A 13,106-nucleotide genomic window follows, 5' to 3' on the forward strand; every position below is an offset into this window, starting at 1 on the left:
CTTTCCCACCTGGCCTGGCTTTGAACCTTGATCAGCTTCCTGAGTAGCTAGGATTATAGGCATGAGCCACTGGTGCCTTGCTTACTTCTAGAATCTTAAATGCTGAGTGAACTTCCACCCAGAACATAAGACTATGATCTTTGCTCTCCCCTAAACCTGCCACTAAACCTACCTATCATGTCACACCTTGTCTCTGTACTCCTCCCCTTATCAGTCTAGTACAGTTTGGTGTCAGGTTCCAAGCAAGCTGAGGAAAAAAAAAAATCCTTGAGAATCTTTATCTTAAGTTAACCAGCAAAAAGCCAGTAATGGAGTTGTGGTTCAAGTAGTAGACAGCTTTGAGTAAAAAGCCAAGTGAGAACTTGAGGCCCTGAGTTCTATGAGGCTCTGAGTCTCAGTACCAGTACAAAAAAAAAGTTACATCTTAGAAATATGAATTTTTACTCCAGGTGCAGTGGCTCACGCCTGTAATCCTAGCTACTCAGGAGGCTGATATCTGAGGATTGCGGTTCAAAGCCAGCCTGGGCACTAAAGACTGTGGGTCTCTTATCACCAATTAATCACTAGAAAATGGGAAGTGGGGCTGTGGCTCAAGAGGTAGGGTGGTAGCCTCGAGCTGAAGAGCTCAGGGACAGTGCTCAGGCCCAGAGTCCAAGCCCCGTGACTGACAAAAAAAAAAAAATATATATATATATATAATAAATATATATGAATTTTATATATAACACATATATAAAGGCCCAATAATTGCGTTCTAATGAAAACATAAAACCTCAGTCTGTACAGTATATAGATCTATCTATCTATCACATAAAAATCTCCTTATTTATCCCACAACGAGAAGAGCCCCATGTGACTGGTACAGTGCTCCAGCTGTGCTGCCATAAAGGATTGCCGTAGCTTACAACATCAAAGGAGGAGGAGGAGGAGGCAGAATTTGGCACAGACCCTCAGGAAGCCCCTTAGTCTGTGCCAGGGCTGGCGAAGTGATCTCATGTCAGTGATGTAGCCCAGCATTGTTTGAAGCCAGTGTAAGGCCTGGTGCTCAACAGCTTACAAATTAGAATCTCTCCTTTGGAGGGCTGAGGTTGAGTTTGTATATCATGTATTTCTCTAAATCCCCAGTGACACCTGTGTGGGCATCACTGTGATGCCCTAAGACCTGCCCTAGAAATTCCCCCAGCTTCTGAGTCCCAGCCATGTGCGGATGTATCTCACTTTTGGGTGTTTTACTTCCTATTAAGAGTGGGAGGTTCGGAATCAGATCCCTCCTGGAACTATACTGAAGGCCTTTGCCAAAGATGGGGAAAATGGGATCTGGATGAGATTTATGAAAGGAGAAATAAAAACAGATGATTTCCTACAAGAATTTGGGAGACTCTGCTCTGAAATGGTAAGTAATAAAGATACTTTCTCTTCTGCATTTTCTTTTTTGCTTTTGAATATAACACTCCACCCTAAGTTGATTAGCTTGAAAATAAAAACCCAATATCCCCTTTTATGATTCGAAGCTATTTATCCTCTAGGCACTCAATTTTCACTTTATACATGAATAAGTAAAAATGCTCTTTCCTCTAAGCCATCTGCAGATATTGAAATAGGAGCCATCTGCATAATGGCTTTGCTTCCCCAAGCTTATGAAATCAATAGTAATATTGATGGTTACCCTCATCCTATGTGTTCTTTCAGGCTCTCATTTCTGTTAGCTCCCATAACCGTCACATAACTCTACTAAAATATAAATAGTAAGACAATTTCTGTGGTGTGGATGGTTGGTGGTGATGAAAGGTGGTCAAAATGGTGAAGTTTACGTTATGTACATATCCCACAATTAAAACGAATATCTAAATAAAATAATCTTAAAACCATTAGGCTGAGTGAAGAAACAAGTCAGAAATTATGGTGTGTTATGATTCCAATTGAGCACTTTCAGAATACTTAAGTCTATAGATAAAGTAAATTATATATACACTAATTTAAAAAAAAAGTCTGTAAAATTGGGCAAAGGAGTTAAGGAGAGATTTCTCAAAAGAAGAGATAAGAACCACAAAGAAACACATGAGGAAATGCTCATCAACCCTGGCCACAAAGGAATGTGAATCAAACAGCTCTGAGATTCCATCTCACCCCAGTTAATTGGCCAAAATTGTGAATTCCAACAACACCTGTTGCACTGCTGGTGGGAATGTAAACTCTGAACAACAGTCTGAAGGTTCCTCAAAAATAAAATATAGTTTTCTCCTTACAATCCAGCCATACCACTCCCAGGCATCTACCCAAAACCTCACAAGTCAGGATACCATAAAGAAATGCTTGAGCTGGGGGTAGTAGCTCACACCTGTAATCCCAGCTACTCAGGAGGCTGAGATCGGAGGATCATGGTCAAAGCCAGCCTGGCACTAAAGACCATGAGGCTTTTTTTTTGTCCAGTCATGGGGTTTGAAGTCAGGGTCTGAGCACTGTTCTTGGATTTTTCTCAAGGCTGTAGCTCTACCACTTGAGCCAAGCACCACTTCTAGCTTTTTTCTATGTATACGGTACCAAGGAATCAAACCCAGGTCTTCGTGCGTGCTAGGCAAGCACTCTACCACTAGGCCAAACTCCCAGCCCCATGTAACTGTTACCTCCATTTAATCACTAGAAAATAGGAAGTGGGGCTGTGGCACAGGTAGGGCAGTAGCCTTGAGCTAAAGAGCTCAGGGACAGTGCCCAGCCCCAGAGTTCAAGCCCCATGACCCACCACATACATAGAAAAGCTGGAAGTGGTGCTGTGGCTCAAGTGGCAGAACATTAGTCTTGAGCAAGAAGTGTCCAACTACAGTGCCCAGGCCCTGAGTTCAAGCACCAGGACTGGCAAAATAAAAAAAAAAAAAATCACATGTAGCTGAGAGCTGGTGGCTCATGCCTATAATCCTATGTATTCAGGAGGCTGAGATCTGAGTATGGCAATTCAAAGCCAGCCCTGGGAATGAAGGTCTGTGAGATACTGATCTCCAATTAACCACCAGAAAAGCAGAAGTAGTGCTGTGACTCAAGTGGTAGAGCATCGACCTTGAGCTGAAATGCTCAGGGATAGCACCTAGGCCCAGAGTTCAAGCCCCATGGCCAACAACATCAACAAAAGTATATATGGATGGAGCTGGGAGTGTAGTAGTAGAGTGCTCGCCTAGCATGCACAAAGGCTGGAGTTCAACTCCTTGGTACCACATACATAAAAAAAAGCTGGAAGTGCTGTTATGGCTTAAGTGGTAGAGCTCTAGCCTTGAGAAAACCTCAAGGACAATGCTCAGGCCCTGAGTGCAAGCCCCAGGACTGGCAAAAAAAAAAACAAATTACATATAGTGTGCAGCAGATAGGTAAGGAATGAATGGTCATGAATTGAGCTTCATGGCTCCTCCTCTTCTGTTCACAGTCAAAGACCACTGTGCCTGTAGACTCGTTCTTCTCTCTCATGACCAGCAGGCAGACAGCAAGGCAGTTCTCAGTGATGACCGAGGCTATTTCTCAGATCCGGGCCAAAGGCCTTCAGACCGCAGTCTTGACCAATAATTTTTATCTCTCCAATGAGAAAAGCTTTTTGCCCCTGGACCGGAAACAGTTTGACGTGGTAAGCTGAGGGGGAGGCCATGGAAACAGGATCTCACACTTACTCCAGGATGCATCACTAAATGCTGCTTGTGTGCAGCTCTTAGATTTGATTGAGTTAGATGTTGTCATGGATTGAAGTGGAGCTTTTACATTGATCACTCAGTATGCTCTGACAACACTGGTGGGGGTGGCATAAGGATACGTTCCTTTACATTCCGAATCTGTCCTGGTCTGTCCCACCCTTCTGCTCCACGTGACACACGCATCCAGTCAGCACCTCACCTCTGAAAAGGCTCTCTGATCTTTCCTAAGACCAACTAGATTTAGTTTTTCTCTACTATTTACTTATGTATTCTTTTTATTAGTGTACATTGCACTTTTTTATTGCTACAATGCAAACAATATACTTTGATCAGATTCACCGCAGTTATTTTTTGTTATCCACCCTTTCGTTCTTTCTTCTTTCTTCCTTTTTTTTTGTGGGTTATAGGGCTTGAACTCTGCTGGGGCATTATACCAGAACTCTTTAGCTCCAGGCTACGTCCCTACCCTGGAGCCAAGCCCTACTTCCCATTTTCTAGAGGTTAACTGGAGATAAGAGGATAAGAGTCTCAGGTCCTTTTGTGCACTGGCTGGCTTTGAACCTTGATCCTGAGATCTCAGCCTCCTGAGTAGCTAAGATAATAGGCCAGGCCTGAGCCACTGTGCCTCGCCTTTTTTTTTTTTTTTTTTTTTAATTTGGGATAGGTCTGGACCTTGAAATCGTGGCCTGAGCTTTTTTCTTTTTCTTTTTTTTTTTTTCTCAAGGATAGCTTTCTTCCACTTGAACCACAGCTCCATTTCTGGCTTTTTTTGGTGTTGGGCTGGAGATAAGAGTCTCACAGACTTTCATGCATGGGCTAGCTTTGAACCTTTATCCTCAGATCTCAGCTTCCTGAGTAGATAGGATTATATGTGTGAGCCACAGAGGCCTGGCTCCTTTTTTAAAAAAATAGATTTCACACTTCTATTTTCATTTACACATATGAAGTACTTCTGTCATACTGGTCCCCAACATTCATTCCTGCCACCTTGTGCCCTCTGACTGGTCCTCCCCAGTTTCTTTTACTAAAACCAACCTGATCACTCTCTATTTTTGTAGTGCTAATTCCTACACTACAAGTTGGTATGTGTATGGTGTTTTGTGTTTTGTTTTGTTTTTCGGGGTCATGGGGCTTGAACTCTGGGCCTGGGCACTGTCCCTGAGCTCTTCAGCTCAAGGCTACCGTTCTACCACTTGAGCCACAGTGCCACTTCCAATTTTTTGGTGGTTAATTGGAGATAAGAGTCTTGTGGACTTCTGTGCCCAGGCTGGCTTTGAACTACGATCCTAAGATCTCAGCCTCCTAGCTAGGATTACAGGCATGAGCCACCAGTACCTGGCTTATGACACAATTTTGACACATTTGACTTTGTGTAGATGTCTATTTATGTTTCATACAAATAGGATTGACCCTTTGGAGGCTACAAAGCCCATAGGAGGGTTTCCAGGACCTTCCACGGGGAAAATGGGAACCCTCTCGCTTATCCAGTGAGAATTATGGCCTCTGGAACACACCAAAGGAAATTCCTCTGACACCTCAAGTGCTTGACATTTAACTACAGAGCACCATCGATTTCTTTCCATCCTGGGTCTTGTGTATAGTGCTTGCCATTGGGCCAATGAGGTTGAAGAAGGATTCCCAGCTCTGTTATGTGGGCATGACCTGGAAAGCCTCTTTTCTTGGAGGTGGTCACTGGCAGGGTGGGTGGGAGCTCTGTGGACAAGTTTGCTGTGAAGTGGGGGGCAAGACCTCCCGTCCCCGCCCCCCGCCATGCAGCTAGGCCCTTCCAAGTCTTCTTGTAACTTCCACTTTCCCAAGGACTCCCTTCCTTTTGGTGAAACGTGCAACTCCACTTCTGCCCTGTATTACCGTTATGTGTGACAGGACGAAGTGCTGGTGGTGAGGAAGGTGAGACAACTGTTTGTGGAATCACAGTGTCCCATATAGAACTCTGGTTTCCCATGTTTGTCCCTAGATTTGTAGCCCTGAATTCCATAGCTTAGAAAGACAGGGCCATTTTATAACACTTTTTGTCTTGAGGAGTTTGAGATTTGAGACAAAGTGTCACTAGATACCCCAGTCTGGCCTTGAACTCACAAAACTCTTCCTTTTCAGCTTCCTAGGTACTGGGATTATAGGTATGCATCACCGTGCCCAGCTAGTACAGCACACTTTTAGGTTCCTTATTTCAATAAAACTCACGGCTCTTTCTGCTCTTTATTTCAAGAAGCCTGTCAGAGCTCTTCCTTTAGGGGCTCCGTTCTCCTCCCTCAGGTGGTGGAATCCTGTGTGGAAGGCATCTGCAAGCCAGACCCCAGGATATACCAGCTGTGTCTGCAGCGCCTTGACCTGCAGCCCTCTGAGTCCATCTTCCTGGATGACCTAGGACCGAATCTGAAAGCAGCTGCCAGCCTGGGCATTCGCACCGTTAAGGTAACTGTCACTGCCAGGCACCAGGACTTAGTGGAAGGATTTCTGCAGGGTCTTTCTATTCGTGTGGCTATAGGTTTCCTTCTCCACCTATCAGTGCGACCAGCTCCTTGCGTTTCAGTGGGCAGCGAGGCTGCTGTGTACAAAGGAGGCTGCTGGAGAAAAGAGCTGCCAGGCATCCAGACCAAGGGAAGCTTTTCTATGAGGGGAGCCAGAGGCTGCTCGGCACCTGGGCCACCCGAGCCCTGTACCACTGTCACAGGCTGGCCATTTTACATCTGGATTTTTTTTTTTGAGAGTTCTGGGCATGAGCTCAGGGCCTGGGCACTGTCCTTGGACTTTCTCAAGGCTAGAGCTCTACCACTTGAGCCTCAGCACCACTTCCGGCTTTTTTCTATATGTGGTACTGAGGAATCGAACCCGGGTCTTCATGCATGCTAGGCAAGCACTTTAACCACTAGGCCAAACTCCCGGCCCCCCTTTTTTTCTTTTGCCAGTCCTGGGCTTGAGCTCAGGGCCTGAGCACTGTCCTTGGACATTCTCAAGGCTAGAGCTATATTACTTGAGCCTCAGCACCACTTCCAGCTTTTTTTATGTATGTAGGACTGAGGAATCGAAACTAGGTCTTCGTGCATGGTAGGTAAGCACTCTACCACTAAGCCAAACTCCAGGCCCACATCTGGATTTTTATGGTTGAGCTGAGTTCCTGGAGGGGCAGGGCCAATGCTGTGGCCCAGTCTTTTGCCCTTTTGGCACAAAATGTCTTCAGAGCTTTTTTTTTTGTGGGTCATGGGGCTTGATCTGTAGCCTGGGCCCTGTCCCTGAGCTCTTCAGCTGAAGGCTACCACCCTACCCCTGGGCCTGGGTGTTGTCCCTGAGCTCTTCAGCACAAGGCTACCACTCTTCCCTTGAGCCAAGCCCCACTTCCCATTTTCTAGAGGTTAAATGGAAATAAGAGGATAAGAGTCTCAGGTCCTTTTGTGCCTGGGCTGGCTTTGAACCTTGATCCTCAAATCTCAGCATCCTGAGTAGTTAGGGTTACAGGCATGAGCCACCGCACTGGCTCTGCTGAACTCTTTTAGATAGAGTCTCCCTGTATAGCTTAGGCTGCTCTGGACCCTCTTGCCTCAGCCTCTGTGGGCTGCAATTACAGATATGTACCACTATGCCTGGCTTATTGTAAGCTTTAAAGCAACACCCTTCTTTTTTTGCGTGTCAGTCATGAGGCTTGAACTCTGGGCCTAGCCACTGTTCTTGAGGTCTTTAGCTCAAGGCTACCACCCTACCCCTTGAAACACAGCATCATTTCCAGTTTTCTAGTGGTTAATTGGAGATAAGAGTCACGGGACTTTGGTGCCTGGGCTGGCTTTTAACCATGATCCTCAGATCTCAGCCTTCTGAGTAGCTGGGATTATAGGCCTGGGCCACCAGCACCCAGCAAAGTAGCACCTTTCTATGCATGTCGCAAGTTGAGAATGGTTAGGAATTAAGTACAAGAGAATCAAATAGAAGAGGACAGAATTCTGCTTCCTCATTAGCTGAATGTGCTGGCTCCAGAGCTTACTCAGAGGGCAAACTCCTTGGGTGTTTCTCCCTGAGGAACAAGTCTGGAGAGACAGGCAGACAGGGCAGGGCTCACCTGCATGCCCTTGCGATTCTCTTCCAAACCAGGTTGATGACCCGGAGGCAGCAGTGAAGGAACTGGAAGCTCTTCTGGGTTTTCCATTGTGCATGAGTGTTCCCAATACGTGTCCTGTGAGGAAGAATATGGAAATTCCAAAAGATGCCTTGGAGAAGTACCTCAAGGACTTGCTGGGGAATGGAGCCCCAGGTATGGAAGGCTATGGCTTTTGTAGCCCTGTGCACAGCCAGGCTTTCAGACTACTTCTCACTTTCAAACCTTGATGGACTGTCAGGAAATAGCCAGATGGGTCCAAGTGATGCTTGTAGTTTTGTGTAGAAAAGCATCAAGCTCCTTTCTCTTTCCCCTTCCATTCTTGTTTTTTCCCTTTTTTCCTTATTCACCTCCCCTCCCTCCCTCCCTCCCTCCCTTCCTCCCTCCCATACTGGGGCTTGATCTCAGGGCCTGGGCATTGTCCTTTAGCTTTCGACTCAAGGCTGGTGTTCTACCACTTGAGCCACAGTTCTACTTCCAGCATTTTGGTAGTTAATTGGAAACAAGAATGTTACAGGCTTTCCTGCCTGTGCTGTCTTTGAACTGTAATCCTCAGATTTCAGCTCTTCAGTTGCTAGGATTATAGGGCCTGGCCTACAAGCTCTTTGCTTCGGGATTCCAACAGCACATGGTAGCCTGGCATCACTGGCCTGCACCCTGTCCTTGGAACTCGGGGACACAGTTTGTGCTCTGGGGCAGTTGGGAGTTTGTCAGTTTTTGAGACCATAGCTGGTTTTGTGAAGGTGAGTTCTAAGTTACGAGAATAAATCAATAAGCTGGTGCCATGTTGTCAGAGCTAGACTCCTTCTTTACACTTCACCTCAGAGTAGCAGGCACATAGAGGCTGGACAGAAGTTCCCATCTGCTGATGAACTCTTCTTGGTCCTTATGGAAGGCTCTTATTGTTAGAGGTTCGTGGTCAGCTAGCTTCCAGTGATTAGACTCTTAGAAGCTCCTTCCGCTTTGTGGGGACCACACTGGCTGCTTTCCAGCCTGCTCTCCTGACAGGAATCTACATAAGGCTCAGTCTTGTCATCAGGCCAAGTGTGGATTAGGTCCACTTCTTCCAGGAGCCTGCTCTCCGGCCGCTTTCCTAGAGCCGGGGCTGGCACTGAAGATACAACTAGTTGATCAATGGTGGTGGATGTGATTTGGTTTAGTACGGTGAAGGACACACCAGGGCGCTTTCTATCCTTGTGGCCAGGTGGCCATGAGTGTGCTGTTGCTCATGGAGCAGGAACTGGCAAGGGGGACCACTCAGAATACTGGGCAGCGTGGGAAAATGATCTGGCACAAAGGACCTGTAAGGACCTCTGATTTTGCACCATGCCAACAGGGTGTGGCTGGGGCTCAGTTGCCATGGCACCCAAGGAGGAGGTTTTCTTTCTTCTTCCTGCATTGCTTCAAAAATAATGTTCTGTACCACAAAAACAGAACTCCGAGAAGGAGCAGCTATCCACATCTGGCACCAGTTATGCTCTGAGTGCTGTTTGAACACTTCCAGGTCCTCTAGAACTCCTGCAGTTTGATCATGGACAGTCAAATCCAACTTACTACATCAGGTGGGCTGAGCACCAGCTGGTTCTGAGGAAGAAGCCTCCAGGCGCTCTCCTTCCGTCTGCCCATGCAGTGGAGAGGGAGTTCAGGTAAGTTGGGGGGTGAGGGCATGTGCAGCCCTGAGATGATAGGTCAGTTGCTATGGAGGCGCCTTGTGGTATATAAACTTGCACTATAGTCAGGAAGCATGGCTCAAGCCTGTAATCCTAGCTACATAGGAGGCGGAGATCAGGGTATTGTGGTTTGAGGCCAGCTTGAACAAACGCTCAAGAGACTGCATCTCAACCAATAGCTCTGGGTCATGTGGTACACTCTTGTTATCCCAGCCAGGAGCAAAATGGCTTGGCACAGGGGCACACCTGTCGTCCCCAGCAACCCACAGAAGCTTCAGCAGCAGGATCACACCCCAGGCTAGCCCCAGCCTAAAGTATGACACTACCTCAAAAATAACATGCAAGGGCCGAGAGTTTGGCCTAGTGGTAGAGTGCTTGCCTAGCATGCGTGAAGACCCGGGTTCAATTCCTAGGTACCACATACATAGAAAAAAAACCAGAAATGGTACCTTGAGAAAGTCCAAGGACAGTACTCAGGCCCTGAGCTCAAGCCAGGACTGGCAAAAAAAACAAAACAAAACAAAAAAAAAAACATGCAAGCCAGGCACCAGTGGCTTATGTCTATAATCCTACCTACTCAGGAGGTTGCGATGTGAGGACTGAGCTTCAAAGCCAACCCAGGCATAAAAGTTCGCCTTTTGCTCAAAGCTCTGCCACGTGAGCCACAGCACCACTTCTGGCTTTTTCTGAGTATATGGTACTCAGGAATTGAACCCAGGGCTTTGTGCATGCTAAAAGCATGCACCCAGCCCAAACCCATGAGACTCTTACCTCCCATTAACCACCAGAAAACTGGAAGTAGTGCTATGGTTCAAAGTCATAGAGTGATAGCCTAGAATGGAAAAAGCTCAGGAACAATGCCAGACTATGACTTCAAGCCCCATGAACATAAACAAACAAACAAAAAAACCCAAGAAAATGAAACAAAGCGAAAACAACCCAAAACCTAATGCAAAAAAAAGGGGGGGGGTGGGAATAAGAGGGGCTAGGAGTATGGCCTAATGGTAGAGTGCTGCCTAGCATGCACAAAGGCCCAGGTTCAATTCCTTGGTACCACATACATAGAAAAAAGCTGGAAGTGATGCTGTGGCTCAAGTGGTAGAGCTCTAGCCTTGAGAAAACCCAAGGACAGTGCTCCGGCCCTGAGTTCAAGCCCCAGGACTGGCAAAACAAAAACAAAGAAGGGGTGGGGAGGAAGTGTGGCTCAAATAGTGGAATACCTACCTGTCCAGTAAGTAGGAGGCCTTGAGTTAAATTCTCAGTACCAACGAAAAATAAATTAAGGGGGTTGGGAGTTTGGCCTAGTGGTAGAGTGCTTGCCTAGTCTTCATGAAGACCTCCTGGCCCAGGCCTGGAGACTCTTATTTCCAGTTAACCACTAGAAAACCAGATGTAGTGCTGTGGGTCAAGGGGTAGGGCGGTAGCCTTGAGCTGAAGAGCTCAGAGACAGCGCCCAGGCCCAGAGTTCAAGCCCCATTATTGACAAAAAAAAAAAAAATAACTTTCGTCCTCATATGTCAGCCTTCTGAGTAGCTAGGGTTACTGGCATAAGCCACTGGTGCCCATCTATGTTTTTAGTTTTAAAGTATGCCTTTTGTAGACTTCATATAGTTAGATAATGTTTCTTTGCAGCTTTACATTTAACCAATTAAATTTAATGTAAACACTGATATATTTAAGTATTTATGCTTTTCTTACCTACTTCTGGGTCCCTTGAATATATTTTGGAATTCCAGTACAGTCTGTACACATCCCTTTTGTGTATGCATGTTGTTGAAGGTCCAACTTAGGGCCTCTTGCGTGCAGCTTAAGCAACATACCACTGAGTTACAGCCCCAGCCCTCATGCTATAAATTAGAAATGCAATCTGCAGAGGCATGTCCCCAGCAAGGCTTGTTTCTCTTTGCTCTGGCAGGATAATGAAAGCCCTGGCAAATGTTGGTGTGCCTGTCCCCACTGTTGTGGACCTCTGTGAAGATTCAAGGTGAAGTTCACATCTTTTAGCCACTGCATATCAAAGCTAAGGAGAGAAAAGCCCATTCACTGGCTCAAATGCCACTTTGTTAGAGATAAATCAAGTACAATTTGGCAATTTGTGTGGCAGAGAAAAGACTAACCACTTCCGTCAGAACTTTCAGATATTTAGGTTACCCTAGAAGATAGGCTTGGTTGTGTGTGTGTGTGTGTGTGTGTGTGTGTGTGTGTGTGTGTGTGTGGACGTGCGCGTGCCAGTACTGGGGCTTGAACTCAGGTCCTAGGTGCTGTCCCTTAGCTTTCACATACACTCAAGAATGGCACTCTGACACTTGAGACATACTTACCTAGCCTTTTGCTACTTACCTGGAGGTAAGAGTCTCAGCCTCTAAATATCCTGTACTTACATGTAAAAGGACAAGAAATGTCTTGTACGGGGCTGGGAATGTGATTTAGTGGTAAGACTTGCCTAGCATGCATGAAGCCCTGGGTTCAGTTCTTCAGTACCACATAAACATAAAAAGCAGGAAGTGGCTCAAGTGGTAGAGTGCCAGCCTTGAACAAAAGAAGCTCAGGGACAGTGCCCAGGCCTCAAATTCAAGCCCCACGACTTTCAAAAATGAAAAAGAAAGTCTAGTATGTCCAGGGTGAGCTCCTCCCTGGGACCATACCTGAACACCTCCATGCTCCCCAGTGTCATAGGCACGCCCTTCTATTTGATGGAGTACTGCCCAGGCCTCATCTACAAAGACCCTTCCCTGCCAGGCTTGGACCCCAGCCGCAGACGAGCCATCTACACTGCCATGAACAAAGTTCTGTGCACAATTCACAGTGTGGACCTGAAGGCCGCGGGCCTGGAAGGCTATGGGAAGCAAGGTGAGCAGGAGCTGCTGGTTCTCTAGCTGTCTTCCCACCAGTGGCTTGCTTCTGCAGTTAGGGTCTGGATGGCAGGGCTTGAACTAAGGGCCTTGTGCTCTTGCTTGGCCTCTTCACTCATAGCTGCTGCTCTATCACTTGAGCCACACCTCCAGTCCATTCATCCACTTTTCAAAAAGTAGTATGAGTTTCAGATGATTCTCATCCTGTCCATTGTTTCTTTCCTCCCGTTCTCTGTCCAACCTTTCCCCCGACCTGCCCCCACCATCCCTCCCAGACATGGCCTCACTATTTTTTCCAAGATGGCCTCCACCTTTTTTTTTTTTATCCAATTCTGGCCTGGGCACTGTCCTTGGACACTTTTTGCTCAACTAGCACTCTCCCACTTAAGCCATAGGGCCACGGTACCACTTTTAGCTTTTTCTGTGTATGTGGTTCCAGGGAATCAAACCCAGGACTTCGTGCATGCTAGGCGAGCAGAGCACTCTACCACTAGGCCAAACTCCCAGCCCCCCCCCCCTATTTTTTTTTGCCAGTCCTGGGGCTTGAACTCAGGACCTGAGCAATGCTCTTGGACTTTCCTCAAGGCTATAGCTCTTCCGTTTGAGCCTCAGCACCACTTCTGGCTTTTTCTCTGTATGTGGAACCAAGGAATCGAACCCGAGTCTTCATGCTTCCTAGTCGAGCACTCTACCACTAGGCCAAACTCCCAACCTGGCTTTGACCTTTTTGGCTGTTAATCTCCCTCCCTCAGCCTCCTGAGTGGCTGGTACCCAAGGCTTTACTTATTTTGTCATCCTAGCAACTTTG

General features: G+C 46.7%; 2 protein-coding genes across 2 annotated transcripts in view; one reads left to right on the forward strand and one right to left on the reverse strand.

Annotated features, from left to right (window-relative positions):
* Positions 1–7,830, reverse strand: part of Brap (BRCA1 associated protein) — a 37,702-nt gene extending 29,872 nt beyond the window's left edge. The window contains exon 1 of the mRNA XM_090320061.1: positions 7,741–7,830. The gene's annotated coding sequence lies outside the window, so the exon portion shown is untranslated. The remainder of the gene's footprint in view (positions 1–7,740) is intronic.
* Positions 1–13,106, forward strand: part of Acad10 (acyl-CoA dehydrogenase family member 10) — a 31,746-nt gene that overhangs the window by 3,507 nt on the left and 15,133 nt on the right. The window contains exons 3-9 of the mRNA XM_090320062.1: positions 1,245–1,393; positions 3,413–3,607; positions 5,946–6,104; positions 7,773–7,932; positions 9,281–9,422; positions 11,362–11,430; positions 12,115–12,296. Of these exons, the coding sequence (XP_090176188.1) occupies positions 1,245–1,393; positions 3,413–3,607; positions 5,946–6,104; positions 7,773–7,932; positions 9,281–9,422; positions 11,362–11,430; positions 12,115–12,296 (1,056 nt within the window). The remainder of the gene's footprint in view (positions 1–1,244; positions 1,394–3,412; positions 3,608–5,945; positions 6,105–7,772; positions 7,933–9,280; positions 9,423–11,361; positions 11,431–12,114; positions 12,297–13,106) is intronic.

This window comes from Megascapheus bottae, chromosome 28, assembly GCF_031878675.1.
Source record: "Megascapheus bottae isolate mThoBot1 chromosome 28, mThoBot2.hap1, whole genome shotgun sequence".
Lineage (NCBI taxonomy): Eukaryota > Metazoa > Chordata > Mammalia > Rodentia > Geomyidae > Megascapheus > Megascapheus bottae.